The sequence below is a fragment of the Chiloscyllium plagiosum genome, unplaced genomic scaffold (assembly GCF_037043375.1).
Source record: "Chiloscyllium plagiosum isolate Xiang-an unplaced genomic scaffold, Cpla_swu_hap1 HiC_scaffold_24, whole genome shotgun sequence".
NCBI classification, from domain to species: domain Eukaryota; kingdom Metazoa; phylum Chordata; class Chondrichthyes; order Orectolobiformes; family Hemiscylliidae; genus Chiloscyllium; species Chiloscyllium plagiosum.
Window position 1 is genome coordinate 8494689 of NW_028270162.1, and position 15542 is coordinate 8510230.

General features: G+C 42.2%; 2 protein-coding genes across 4 annotated transcripts in view; one reads left to right on the top strand and one right to left on the bottom strand.

The window, feature by feature from the left end:
• LOC122562536 (uncharacterized) overlaps nucleotides 1–10027 on the bottom strand; it is a 45680-nt gene extending 35653 nt beyond the window's left edge. Inside the window, exon 1 of the mRNA XM_043715441.2 lies at nucleotides 9510–10027. Within this exon, the coding sequence (XP_043571376.2) occupies nucleotides 9510–9599 (90 nt within the window). The 5' untranslated portion in view covers nucleotides 9600–10027. The remainder of the gene's footprint in view (nucleotides 1–9509) is intronic.
• A 3830-nt stretch (nucleotides 10028–13857) lies between these two features.
• Nucleotides 13858–15542, top strand: part of golga3 (golgin A3) — a 77362-nt gene continuing 75677 nt past the window's right edge. For 2 of the 3 annotated variants that reach the window (XM_043715439.2, XM_043715440.2), the window contains exon 1: nucleotides 13859–14079. The gene's annotated coding sequence lies outside the window, so the exon portion shown is untranslated. Of the gene's footprint in view, nucleotides 14080–15542 lie in introns of all 3 variants that reach the window. The other variant, XM_043715436.2, reaches the window with a different exon arrangement.

The following is a 15542-nucleotide window of genomic DNA, read 5'->3' on the forward strand; positions in this document are numbered from 1 at the left end:
CCACTTAGAGCACTGTGAGCAGATTAGGGCACCATACCTTAGGAACGGTAGATTGGCCTTAGAGAGAGAACAATGTAAGTTACAAGAATGACACCTGGATTTCAAGGGTTAAGTTATGAGGAGAGATTATACAAGTTGGACGATTATTCTCGAGAATTTAGATGATTAAGCGGTGACCTGATTCAAGTCTTCAAGATATTAACAGGAAAGGACACGATAGATAATGATAAACTAATTACACTGGATGGGACTTTTAGAATTAGGGGGCATAGTCTGAGAATTTGGGCTAGTTAAAAAGCACTTCTACACACAAAGGGTATAGAACTCTCTTCTTTAATTGGTATTGGATGCAAGATTAGTTGTTAATTCAGACTAGAGCTTGTACCTTTTGATTAACAAAAAAAGCTAAGAGGATGGGCCAAATGCAGGAATTTGGAGTTGGGCCACAGATCAGCCATGATACCATTGAATGGTGCAACAGTCACAAGGGGTCCCCCCTTCTCCTGCCATCGCAGGAATTGCAAAACCTCCTCCCCCCTCACCTCCATCCAAGGCCCCAAAGGAGCCTTCCATATCCAAAGTTTCACCTGCATTTCCACATATGTCATTTACTGTATCTGTTGCTCCCGATTCAGTTTCCTCTACACTGGGGAGACAGGATGCCAACTCCCAAAGCGCTTCAGAGAACACCAGCCCCACCACCACGTGGCTGAACACTTCAACTCCCCCTATCACTGTGCTGAGGACATACTGGTCCAGGGCCTCCTCCATCGCCAGTCCCTCACCACCCGATGCCTGGAGGATGCCTCATCTTCCGCCTTGGGATCCTTCAACCCCATGGTATCAGTGTGGATTTCACCAGTTTCCTCACTTCCCCTCCCCCTACCTTACCCTAGTTCCAACCTTCCAGCTCAGCACCACCCTCATGACCTATCCCATCTGACAATTTTCCTTCCCACTATCCGCTCCACCCTCCCCTCCGACCTATCACCTTTACCCCCACCTCCATCCACCTCTTGCACTCTCGACTACCTCCCCTCCAGCCCCCCCCTCTCATTTATCTCTCCACCCTGAGACTCCCTGCCATCATTCCTGATGAAGAGCTTTTGCCCAAAACATTGATTTTCCTGCTCCTCAGATGCTGTTTGACCTGCTGTGCTTTTCCAGCACCACACTCTTGACTCAAGGGGCTGAATGGCCTCTTCCTATGTTCATAATTTGAAAAGTCAGTTAGAAGTATCAAATGTAGAAGGACTTTCAAAATATTTTTTTCGAAAATTATATTTAGATGACAGTCTTCAGCAGAGGTTTTGTCTGCATTACTTAATCACGAATCATAAAGGTGCAAGAGGAATGCAATGCAGAAGAAATGATTTAAACGACACTATGAATTACTTAAACATCAAACATTTTGTGTCAGTCACTTTCCAATGAATTTTTTTATGTTAGTGCCATTAACGATTTGAAATTGATTTTAGAATGAACATTCTTTTAATGACTGCCTTCTCAATGTTGGCCTCCCTCCAGCAACCTCGAGCAGCAGAAACAAAACTGGGACACAGTGTTTACCAATTGATTAATACAAATTAGCACAACAAAATTTAAAATAACATGAACCTAACCATCCATAAACTTAAAAAAGTTCCTTCAAATTTAGGAACAACTATGTTAGAAATTCAGTGTTATTCATGTATGAGGACTCCCTGGGATAATACATTTAATCCAGGCTTGGGAGAGGAGAGCAAAAGGAGGTAAAATGGCGAGGGTGGTAAATCTTTGCATTTTAAGGACTAGAGAATCCTTTCTTAAACTGACTGAAAACATTTTCCAGTGCTGGAGTTATTATTGGAACCTGCAGACTATGAACCACATACTTTCCCCAAAACATAAAAATGAAAACAGTCATTTCTGGATTGCAAGACAGAAATCTCACTTTTGGGAAAATAAACAATGACATCATAATGGAGTAGAATACTGACTGAGGTAGTTCCGACTTACACAAGATAGAATCAGAACAGGAATCTTTTCCAGTACAATCTTCAAACAAATTGGATTCAAGAGGGGACTGAATTAAAAGAATATTCACTTTTGGGTTGATTGAAGTCTTACTGCAGATAGCCAACAGTTATACATAACTCAATTGAATGGCTTGTTATGCTGGAACATGGAGTAATTTAGGGTACACAAATCGGTAGCCAGTAGTGCCATACACTGTCAGGATGGATCGAGATTAGGAAATTGAAGTTCCTAACTGTATGTAACAAACAATTGTCACCTTCCTCTTCCAATCCGCACCTGTGCTGACCGACTCATGCAGAGTTTCCTTTATCTAGTCCCATTCTAGCACAGCCCATCCCTCCCAGACCAACACCTTCCAAAAACACAATGGCAGGTTCCACAGAAAATCTAAAGACTTTCTGCTAAAGTGCTCTCCTGCATGTCTCTCAAACCCTCCACTGCCTGTGTGATGTCAGGCTACATTCATTTTTGAATAAAATCTAATTTCATCCAATTTAAGCATTGGGGATCTCAAAATCTTTGTTCTTGCTCTCTGCCACAAACTATTCCTTCCCTGACCTTTGTCATGGCAAAGTTGCACACTGAGGCTTACAGGTTTTGAAAACAAAACCTGGAATGATGCTATGTTTCCAGCATGAATTAACATTGTTTAAATCCTTACTTTAATCAAAGCTGAATACCACATTTTTAGTTAGTATGTCAAATTATTCCTAAAGACAATAAATGGCACTGCCACATTTGCCAAATCTACATTCTCTCCTCCTGTTTGGGAAATAGTGTGAACTCTCTAAACAATTGGAATTGTTAATGCTCTTGTTACTCTTAAAACCAACATGCAGATATTTTAATAATAAAGTAAACAGAAAGAAAACTTTATACTAAAGCAACACAAGATTTACTGAAAATCACTCTCTAATTTCTGGTTTGAATGGAAACTTAATTAACTTTCAACCTGAGCTCCTAAAGTGGTAGCAAGCTTCTTTTGAGCCAATTGTAATAAGAAATGCAATCCTAATTAAATAAAAGTTTTCCCTTAAAATAAAACAACTTTTTAATCTACAGGATTCCTTATCAGGTCATAAGGTTTCTATCATATTCTGATTTAGTTGGAAATAATCCTTGTATCAAATGATAGATTTATTGTAATATTTTATAGAAAAGCTTTCTTCTGATCCATTAGTATATTACACCTTGCATTTATTTAGTACCTTTTATTTTCTTTATTCTTTCATGCAATGTCAGCTTCACTGATAAAGCCATCATTTGTCTCACCCTAATTTCCTTTTAAAGCATATGAGAGACAACCAGAGCACTTATAGGCCGGGCCAGATGTCCTTCCCTACAAGGACATTAGTGAAGGTAGATTTTTACATAACTTCATGGTCACCATTGCCAAAGCTTGGTTTTCAATCCTAAATTAATTATGGAATTTGAATTGAAAGCAGCTGCCCTGGTGGAATTTGAATTCACATCTCCAGACCATAGTCTGGACTTCTAGAGTGTTCATGCATTGACATTATTCTTAAATACTTAAAAGGTCCAAACCATAAGGAAGTATCCAGAGGTTAGATTAGATTAGATTACTTACAGTGTGGAAACAGGCCCTTCGGCCCAACAAGTCCACACCGACCCGCCGAAGCGAAACCCACCCATACCCCTACATTTACCCCTTACCTAACACTACGGGCAATTTAGTATAGCCAATTCACCTGGCCCTGCACATCTTTGGACTGTGGGAGGAAACCGGAGCACCCGGAGGAAACCCACGCAGACACGGGGAGAACGTGCAAACTCCACACAGTTAGTCGCCTGAGGCGGGAATTGAACCCGGGTCTCTGGCGCTGTGAGGCAGCAGTGCTAACCACTGTGCCACCGTGCCGCCCATGACCATAAGTCTGAGGTAGGTTTTAAGGAGAACCTTAAAGCAGGAGTGAAAAACAGAAACAAATAGAGAACAGCTCTGAGGAAGGGTCACTCGACCCCGAAAAGCTAACTCTGATTTCACTCCACAGATACTGCCAGACCCATTGTGCTTTTCCAGTGATTTCTGTTTTCATTTCTGATTTCCAGCATCCAGAGTTCCTTCAGTTTCTACTGATGTGAAAAATAGAGAATTTCTTTTAGAGTTTAGGAAGGCCATTCCAGAGATTATAAATTGGCCAGGTTTTGTACTGGTTGTATGCATGTGCACTGTCTCCTGGCAGGAAGGCTAGAGGAGTGTGAAGGAGAGGACTGGGGTTTCTTTGACTTTAGATTGGAGAATCAACTACTGGACTGCTGGCTGTCAAATGGACTTCCAGCTTACACCAAGACTGCATAAGGTCACATGATAATTATACATTAAGAGAATTACTTGTTCCATCTTTATTGAACGATCTTGAAAGATTCTACTGTTCCAATTTCAAACTATTTCCTAAAATGATTCTGTGGTTTTCACTAAGTGCTCATTTTCCTTTCCTCAGTTTCCTGTAATACTCTCACTACTGACCACTCAGTGTTGTCTTGGACATTTCTGCAAAGTGATCCAAGTGATAAAAAAGAGGAGATAATTCACCCCTTCAGTTTGTTGTTAATTAGATTCTGCTTATTCCATATCTTCATTCCATCTACTTGCTTTGGTTCCACAACCTTTAATATGCTAACTTTAAAAAAAGAATCTCTCAATACCTGGTACTTAAAATGTTTGTATCTTGGCTGTGTATTATATATTTTAATTGATTCACTGCTTGAGGTACAACCTATGTATCTCGCATTGGACCAGCATGAAAATTCAAGCACAACACTGCTCAATTGCACAGAGTGCACAATACCATTTTGGACCGATAGCAGCATCCTGTTAGTGGAAAGTATTGCCATGCAATAGTAACAGTGCAAATTGGTTTGAGTGACCTGTTGTTTAAATATGCCTACCACACGACTTGTCAGCAATTGCTAAACAATCCTGAGTATCTTGCAAGAAACTCCAACAACCAATTTAAGATAATCTGGTTGGCTCCTAACAAAGTAATTCAGTTTGAAATGTATGGAAACAGATACTCCAGTCAAGCTCATTCACGCCAACCAGATATCCTAAATTAATCTAGTCCTATTTGCTAGAATTTGGCCCATAAACTTCAAAACCTTTCCTATTCATATACCCATTCAGATGGTTTTTAAATTCTGCAATTGTACAAGCCTCCACCACTTCCTCTGCACCACCCTTTGTGTGAAAGAATTGCCCCTTAGGTCCCTTTTAAATCTTTCCCCTCTCACCCTAAACCTATGCCCCTCTAGTTTTGGATTCCATACCCTGTGAAAAAGATCTTGGCTATTCACCCTATCTATGCCCCTTATGATTTGATAAACCTGTATAAGGTCACCCCCCATCCTCTGATGCTTCAGATAAAATAACCCCAGTCTATTCAGCCTCTCCCTAAAGCTCAAACTCTCCAACCCTGGCAACATTCTTGTAAATCTTTTCTGTACCCTTTCAAGTTTCACAACATCTTTCCTACAGCAGGGAGACCAGAACTGATCACAGTATTCCAAAAGTGGCCTAAGCAATGTCCTGAACAGCTGCAACATGAAATCCCCACACCTATACTCAATCCACTGATCAATAAAAGAAAGCATAAGAAACATCATCTTCACTATTCTGTCTACCTGCGACTCTGTCTTCAATGAACTATGAACCTGCACTTCAAGGTCTCTCTGCTCAGCAAACACTCACAGGATCCTACCATTATGTGTATAAGTCCTGCCCTGATTTTCCTTTCCAAAATGCAACACCCCCCTTTTATCGAAATTATATTCCATCTGCCAATCCTCAGCCCATTGGCCCATCTGATCAAGGTCCCTTTGTACTCTGACATAACATTCTTCTCTGTCCACTACATCTCCAATTTTGGTGTCATCTGCAAACTCACTAAACATTCCTGCCTTATTCACATTCAAATCATTTATATAAATGACAATGGACCCAACACTGATTCTTGAGGCACACCAGTGGTCACAGCCTAAGTCTGAAAAACAACCCTCCAACACCACCCTCTGTCTCCTATCTTCAAGACAATTTTGTATCCAAATGGCTCTCTCTTCCTGGATTCCATGTGGTCTAACCTTGCTATTCAGTGTACCATGCAGAACCTTGTCAAACGCCTTGAAGTCCATAGAGACAACGTCCACCTTTCTGTCTTCAATCTTCTTTGTCACTTCTTCAAAAAACTCAAACAAATACGTGAGACAATTTTCCATGCACAAAGCCATATTAACTGTATCTAATCAGTCCTTGCCTCTCCAAACATATGCAAATCCTGTTCCTCAGAATTTCCTCCAACAACTTACCCACCATTGATGTCAGGCCCACCGATCTATAACTCCCTTTTGGGCCTCATACCTCAGGAAGGATGTACTGGCGCTGGAGCATGTTCAGAGAAGGTTCACAAGAATGATCCCAGAAATGAAAAGCTTAACATATGAGGAATGTTTGAGGATTCTGCGTCTATACTTGATGGAGTTTAGAAGGATGAGGGGGGACCTAATAGAAACTTACAGAGTACTGAATGGTCTGGGCAGAGTGGATGTTGGGAAGATGTTTTCATTGTAGGAAACACTAGGACCCAAAGGCGCAGTTTTTGAGAACTTTTAGGGAAGACCTTTTAGAACAGAGATAAGGAGAAACTTCTTCAGCCAGAGAGTGGTGAAACCATGGAATTCCCTGACAAAGAAGGCCGTGAAGGCCAGGTCATTGAGTATATTTAAGACGGACACAGATAGGTTCTTGATAGTCAAGGGGATCAAACGCTATGGGGGAAAAAAAAGAGGGAGAAAGGGATGAGAAACTCATCAGCCATGGCAGAGGAGACTTGATGGACCCAGCGATCACTGGCCTAGCTTCCCACAAAGGTCTAGGATACACCTGATCAGGCCCCAGGGATTTATCCACTTTTATGCATTTTGAGACATCCAGCACCTCCTCCTCTGTAATATTTATCAAGATATCACAAATTATTTATCCAGGTTCTCTAGCTTCCATATTGTTCTCCACAGTGAATACTGATGCAAATACTTGTTTAGTGTCCATGCATTTAGGGTCATAGAGATGTACAGCACAGAAACAGACCCTTCGGTCCAACTCGTCCATGCCAACTAGATATCCTAACTCAATCTAGTCCAACTTGCCAGCACCCAGCACATATGCCTCCAAATCCTTCCTATTCATGTACACATCCAGATGCTTTTTAAAAGTTACAGTTGTACTAGCCTCCACCACTTCCTCTGGCAGCTCATTCCATACACGTACCACCCTCTGCATGAAAAAGTTGCCCCTTAGGTCTCTTTTATATCTTTCTCCTCTCACCCTAAACCTATGCCCTCTAGTTCTGGACTCCCCCACTCCAGGGAAAAGACCTTGTCTATTTATCCTATCCATGCCCCTCATGATTTTATAAACCTTTATGAGGTCACCCCTCAGCATCCAACACTCCAGGGAAAACAGCCCCAGCCTGTTCAGCATTTCCCTATAGCTCAAATCCTCCTACCCTGGCAACATCCTTGTAAATCTTTTCTGAAGCCTTTCAAGTTTCACAACATCTTTCTGATAGGAAGGAGACCAGAATTGCACGCAATATTCCAACAGTGGCCTAACCAATGTCCTGTACAGCTGCAACATGACCTCCCAACTCCTGTACTCAATACTCTGACCAATAAAGGAAAGCATACCAAACGCCTTCTTCACTATCCTATCCATCTGCGACTCCACTTTCAAGGAGCTATGAACCTGCACTCTAAGGTCTCTTTGTTCAGCAACTCTCCCTAGGAACTTACCATTAAGTGTACAAATCCTGCTAAGATTTGCTTTCCCAAAATGCAGCACTCGCATTTATCTAAATTAAACTCCATCTGCCACTCCTCAGCCCATTGGCCCATCTAGTCAAAATCCCATTGTAATTGGAGGTAACCTTCTTCGCTGTCCACTACACCTCCAATTTTGGTGTCATCTGCAAACTTACGAACTATACCTCTTATGTTCACATCCAAATCATTTATATAAATGAAGAAAAGTAGTGAACCCAGCACCAATCCTTGTGGCACTCCACTGGTCACAGACCTCCAGTCTGAAAAACAACCCTTCACCACCACCCTCTGTCTTCTACCTTTGAGCCAGTTCTGTATCCAAAAGGCTACTTCTCCCTATATTCTGGAAGATCTAACCTTGCTAATCAGTCTCCCATGGGGAACCTTCCTGCAATTCCACATTTTGTTGATATATAAGAGGCCCTATTCCTCCCTAGTTCCCGTTTTGTCCTTAATGTATTTGTAGAATCTCTGTAGATTCTCCCCAACCTGGTTTAGTAATTCTCATTCAATACGACACAGGTATTCACAATGACCTGTTTTCTGTAACCAAAAAGAATTTGTCCTGGCCTTGAGCCAGTTTTGAATTAGCCTGAGAGTGGGGAAACCTACAGTCTCCGCAGCAATGGTTTGATTAACCAGAATCCCCTTCCAATCATTCAGCACCTTTTTGTGTAAATTATGGAGATTGTTTGGAATTTGGCATTCACGGGATTGTGCTGATGAGGGCAGGATAGGAGTGCAGCATGTCTTTTTTTTCAGCAGTAAAACAACTGTGATCGCTCTCATCTAACGCAGGGGGAGACCCATTCCCTCGGCTATTCCCATAGTTTCAGGCAGAGAATTGCAGGGCGAGTGCTTTCGAAGAACAAGCAAAACAAACCATGAAAATGTTTGCTTCGTTGTACATTCTCCGGTTTGTGTTTTGAAACAGAATACAAAAGAAATTCCTTTTGATAAAACCGTGGAACTGGCAAGTGACCAAAACACCTTTGAAGAAAGTCAGCTCGCTACTTCACTGGGAACAGTTCATTAAAGCCTCCCTCTTCTCGTTATCCTTCTCCCTACGTCTACAGTCACAATTTACAGATGTTGTACATTGACCAATCTGCGGGTATAATAAAAACCTTCCTCCGTCCCTGTTTGTCAATTAGGCCGAGAAGAAGGAAGTTATTAAAAGCCCCGCTATTTTTAATTGAGTCCGGATTGTGGACGGATTTATAGTTCAGTAAATTAGATCAAGTGAACCCACCAACTCCGTTTAAATTTACAAAGCTTTTTAATGAGCTTCCCTCCGTATATCTACTTCCCCAACCACAAAACTGTTTGATTTTACAAACTTTGTTTCAATGTGAAAAAGATTAATATCGCAAACATTGATTTCGCTGAAACTGTTTGAACCGGCTTTTTCAAAACTCTTAAAATAGTTTTCAAAAGTTTGCAGGCGGGTCACTTTCCGAAAAACAGTCACCATTTAAAAAAAAAGATAAGATTATTCCCGGAGGTTTTTATCTGCATGAAGAGTATCTTCACTGGTTTATTCCGCCTTACAGTAATAACTAGATAACACGTGTTTTTTCCAACAACTGGAAATGATGAAAACGTTACAGTTTTCTGTAAAACTGCTGTCTCCCCCCCCCCCCCCCGGTACCTACCCTACGGGATGTAGGCTCCACACTGCAGACACAAACTGTCCCCAAGGTCAGCATCCACAACAGTTTGCCAGCCGAGGAGCTCTGCTCCATGGTGCTCCAGCCAGCCCCAGTCCGTCCACTTCATTCACAGAGGCGCGCACACGCAGGCAGGCGCGCTGCCGCCAAGGCTTTCCTTAAAACAGCAACAAATCTGCTTTGCCTGGTGCAGAAAGCGAGAGGTTGCCTCCTATAGGGGCCTCTTTGAACCAGAGGGAGGCAGCTCCATTTGTGGCTCTACAGATTTTCGCCAGTTATTCCCAGAGATAGTTATTGGTCAAATGTCGAAATTCTGTGATTAATGTTGCAAAAATGCAGTGAGTTTTCAATCCGTCCCATTGTGTCTAGTGATCTGACCTTGGTATCATTGCGTTTGCTACATTGTCGATAGAGTGGAGTAAGAGTCTCGGACTCATGAATTATAACAATTCACATCATCCTGGCTGGGGAACTACACTGGCGTTTCTTTCGCTGTCGTTAGATCCAAATCATTCAGAACTCCCTCCAAATAGCCCTGAGGGGGTCTTTGCATAACATGAACATCATCGGTTCAAGAAGCAGTTCCCCACCAATGTAATTAGGAATGGGCAATAAATATTGACCCACAGCTCATGAACAACCAAAATACAAATATATCATTACAGTAGTAAAATGGTCCAGTGTATTTTACAGCAGGCCCAATGGTTAGCACTGCTGTCTCACAGCACCAGAGACTCCCTTCGCATTTATCTGAATTTAACTCCATCTGCCACTTCTCAGTCCATTAGCCCATCTGGTCCAGATCCTGTTGTAATCTGAGGTAACCTTCTTCGCTGTCCACTACACCTCCAATTTTGGTGTAATCTGCAAACTTACTAACTGTACCTCTTATGCTCGCATCCAAATCATTTATGTAAATGACAAAAAGTAGAGGACCCAGCACCAATCCTTGTGGCACTCCACTGGTCACAGGCCTCCAGTCTGAAAAACAACCCTCACCACCACCCTCTGTCTTTTACCTTTGAGCCAGTTCTGTATCCAAATGGCTAGTTCCCCCTGTATTCCATGAGATCTAACCTTGCTAGCCAGTTTCCCATGGGGAACCTTGTCGAATGCCTTACTGAAGTCCATATAGATCACATCTACTGCTCTGCCCTCATCAATCTTCTTTGTTACTTCTTCAAAAAACTCAATCAAGTTTGTGAGACGTAATTTCCCATGCACAAAGCCATGTTGACTATCCCTAATCAATTCTTGCCATTCCAAATACATGTACATCCTGTCCCTCAGGATTCCCTCCAACAATCTGCCCACCACCGAGGTCAGGCTCACTGGTCTATAGTTCCCTGGTTTGTTTTTACTGCCTTTCTTAAACAGTGGCACCATGTTTGCCAACCTCCAGTCTTCCGGCACCTCATCTGTGACTATCAACGATACAAGTATCTCAGCAAGAGGCTCAGCAATCACTTGTCTAGCTTCCCAGAGTTCTCGGGTACACTTGATCAGGTCCTGGGGATTTATCCACCTTTACCCATTTCAAGACATCCAGCACTTCCTCCTCTGTGATCTGGACATTTTGCAAGATGTCGCCATCTATTTCCCTACAGTCTATATCTTCCATATCCTTTTCCAAAGTAAATACTGATGCAAAATATTCATTTAGTATTTTCCCCATTTTCTGCAGCTCCACACAAAGGTTGCCTTGCTGATCTTTGAGGGGCCCTATTCTCTCCCTAGTTACCCTTTTGTCCTTAATATATTTGTAAAACCCTTTGGATTCTCCTTAATTCTATTTGCCAAAGCTATCTCATGTCCCCTTTTTGCCTTCCTGATTTCCCTCTTAAGTATATTCCTACTTAAGATACTCTAAGGATTCACTCGCTCTATCCTGTCTATGCCTGACATATGCTTCCTTCTTTTTCTTGACCAAACCCTCAATTTCTTTAGTCATCCAGCATTCCCTATACCTACCAGCCTTTCCTTTCACCCTGACAGGAATATACTTTCTCTGGATTCTTGTTATCTCACTTCTGGCTTCCCATTTTCCAGCCGTCCCTTTACCTGCGAACATCTGCCTCCAATCAGCTTTCGAAAATTCTTGCCTAATACCGTCAAAATTGGCCTTTCTCCAATGTAGAACTTCAACTTTTAGATCTAGTCTATCATTTTCCATCACTATTTTAAAACAAATAGAATTATGGTCGCTGACCCCAAAGTGCTCCCCCACTGACACCTCAGTCACCTGCCCTGCCTTATTTCCCAAGAGTAGGTCAAGTTTTGTACCTTCTCTAGTAAGTACATCCACACACTGAATCAGAAAATTGTCTCATACACACTTAAGAAATTCCTCTCCATCTAAACCTTTAACACTATGGCAGTCCCAGTCAATGTTTGAAAAGTTAAAATCCCCTACCATAACTACCCTGTTTGGAAGCACTGACGTTGAGTGATGTAGAGCCATAATCTTATTCACTGGTGGAACAGACTCAGGTGCTGAATGGCCAATTCCTACTTTTTTAATGTTCTTAATCCCTTCTCAGTACTGTATTTTACTGGTTTATGTTGTTCTGAGAGATGCATCATTGCCCTCTGCTGGACAAATCTTAGAAAGGCAAGAGAAGTTTTTTTTGAGTGGTATAATTTGTGAAATAGCACTGCAGGATTCAGAAGTGAGCTTTTATATGGAGAAGAATTCAAATAAATATCCTTTGTTAGTCATACTATGTGAGAGGTTTTTTACAATAGTGAAAACCTAGATTAACATACTCAAGAACCAGATATGGGAGAAAATGGCATTGAGACATTAATTGGGTAAAGAAGAGACATTTCGAAACAAAGCAAATTGCTGGAAAAGCTCAGCAGGTCTGTCAGCAGCGGGCTGCAACTCAGCTCACTCAGCCTGAAACGTTAACTCTGATTTATTTCCACTGATGCCGTCAGACGTCCTGAACTTTTCCAGCAAACTCTATTATTGTTTCTGCAGTTCTTTCAATGTGTATTTAAACATTTAAAAATCATTGGAATCAAAGTTACATCATTGCAGAAATGAAATTCAATGGAATGAATTAATGGGTCAGGCATTCAATATTTTCTTCCAAAACAGCTTGCTCTCCTATAACACTGGGCTGTGATAAGCACTACTGCCTCACGGCGCTGGAGACCCGGGTTCAATTCCCGCCTCAGGTAACTGTGTGGAGTTTGCACGTTCTCCCCGTGTCTGCGTGGGTTTCCTCCGGGTGCTCCGGTTTCCTCCCGCAGTCCAAAGATGTGCAGTTCAGGTGAATTGGCCAAGCTAAATTGCCCGTAGTGTAATGTAAGTGAATGGATCTGAGTGAGTTGCTCTTCAGAGGGTCGGTGTGGACTTGTTGGGCCGAAGGGCCTGTTTCCACACTAAGTAATCTAATCTAAACATTGATCACAGACTAAGTATAAACAAGTGAAATAATAAAAAGATGAAGATCTTTAAAAAAAAAGTAGCAGAGAATCTCAGCAGACATGGTGAGATTTTGTGGCTCTGCTTTGGAATTGACAGTAGATAGGAAACTGAGGGATATTATATTGGAGAGGAGTTAGGAGGCAGGGTTGGTAAAAGAATGAGTGGACAGATGGAGCCCAGACCAAGGGATGGATGATAGTATGCCAGGGAGAGAAAACTTGGTAATAGGAGGCATAACCAGTTAAAAGTGTCATGACAGGGCCTGGGGTGTAAAGGACACAGAAGAAAGCATTTGGGTTTCTTTGTTTCCTGACTATAAACTGGAAATTGGTTGCTGCTATACAGCTGGAACATAACTTTTCAACTTTTCAAGTTTCAACTTTTGCAACTTGAAGGTCAAATGGAGTGGTGCAGTGTACACTTTAGGTACACGATATTCTGTTACTTGTGCAGTAAGGTGGATACGAAATAGGCTGGCACCAGGAGCCTTTGAGTTAAAGAAAACTGACGGCCAAAACAAAACCAAGAACTGCGGATCTGGGAAATCTGAAACAAAAACAAAAATTGGTGGAAAAAATTCTCTGGCAGCATCTGTGGAGAGAAAGCAGAGTTAACCAAGTTTAATATTAGCTCTACACTTTACTCACAGCCTCTACTGCGAACTCACTCAGTGATCACGATCCAGATCATATCCCTGGCCCCGCCCTTACAGCACGGGTCCCGCCTTATACAACCAGCCCCGCCCCTCTGTTATTGGCCCCGCCCCTACGCTAGCGGCCCGCCTCTACAACAGCGGCCCCGCCCCTCCACCTGACACCTGTCAATCCAGGGCATCGCCTCAACCGGACGGTCCGTTCTCGCCAAGGAGCCGGGTAATTTGTTTTTCCAACAGTGAGAGCAAAATCTCTTTCAAATAAACTAGCTATCAAGTTTTTAATAAGCTGGATGAATTACATACAATGCCAGTTATTACTATTGTTGTTAAATGGTGTAACGTTGATATAGATACTGCGTCTGAGGTTTTAAATGTGTTGCTAAAGGAAGATTCCAGCGGAAGGAATTCGGTGTTGGACTGGAAGAGCCACGTATGGCGCCCGGCTGCCGCTCACCTCCAGAAGGGTAAATGGCGGCTTGGGGGGAATCTGAGTGGGGCTTTATAACCGGGGAGGGGGTCAGAGAACGCTGGTGTTCTCAATTTTTATACGTTAGCATTTTCCCTTCTGTGGAAGTGGCGCGGCCTAAAGCTGGGGGCTAAGCCTCGGGTTGACGTTCTGAGACTGGCTGGGTGGGACGAAGAGGTTGGCCTCTGGAACTGCCCGGCAACGGTCTTTAACCCTCCTCCGTCTTTTAAAAATATTGAACTGTCCTTTGTTTGCCTGGGGTTAAAAGCGCGCTCATCCGCGGTAACAGCAGACTGAAACAGCCGAGGTGTTAATGTTTGGGAAGATTGGAGGATACAAGGATCTGAGTGCTGGTGGCTCGAAGCCGAACTGGGCATTTAAACGTTTGTGGAAACAAAAGGGAGGGAGGTAATGGCCAAGAAAACAATGAGTTTTGAGGATGTTATGGCCCCATTGGCATTGCGTTCTCATGACGCTCTATTTACCATCGCATTCCATTAGTATACGTTACAATTGCCTTTAGCTAAATAGCTTTTTGTAGTAAACAAAGCAAAAATTGCTGGAGAAACTTAGATCCGACAGGATCTGTGGAGAGAAGGTAGAGTCAACATTTCGGGTCAGTGACTCCTGCTCTGAAGATGTTGATTCTGCTTTCTGTGGGAATGCTGCTTAACCTGAGTTTTTTCTCCAGCAATATGTTTTTGTTTCGGCATCTGCAATCCTTTGTCTGTTTAGATATTTGTAGTAGTGAAAAATTATTATAAAGTTATATATTTTTAAACTGACAAAGGATGTTTGATTTGAATCAAATGTATGATCAGTGGTCATTATGCTTTTGTAAGTTGTTATTTGCTTGTATTCCTTTGAAACATCTGAATTTGATATATGGTGAAGATTTTATCCTTCTCTTGCTGCACCTCATTAATGCCATCTATATTTGTCATCTTTTCCTAGGTTTCAAATAAAATCTAAATTGCTTGTCATTTAATGTTTAATCTCCCCTATTGATGATTTCATTGTTCAGCATTTGTTTTCTATGTGCTGACGATATTATCTAACCAAAGTAAATGATTATAAGAAAGTAAAGACTGCAGATGCTGGAGATCAAAGTCAAGAGTGTGGTGCTGGAAAAGCACAGCAGGTCAGGCAGCTTCCAAACAGGAGAATTAACATTTCTGGCATAAGCCTTCATCAGGAATGAGGTTTGTGGGCCAGGGGGTTGAGGTAAATGGGAGGGGGATGGTTGAGAATGTGATGGGTAGATGAAAGTGGGGGAGAAGGTGATAGGTCAGAGAGGAGGGTGGAAATGATAGATGGGAAAGATGATGGATGGATCAGGAGGGCAGTGTTGGATTGGAGGCTTGGGACTGGGATAATGTGGAGGGAGGGAAAATGAGGAAACTGGTGAAATCCACATTGATCCCGTGTGGTTGCAGGGTTCCAAGGCAGTATATGAGATGT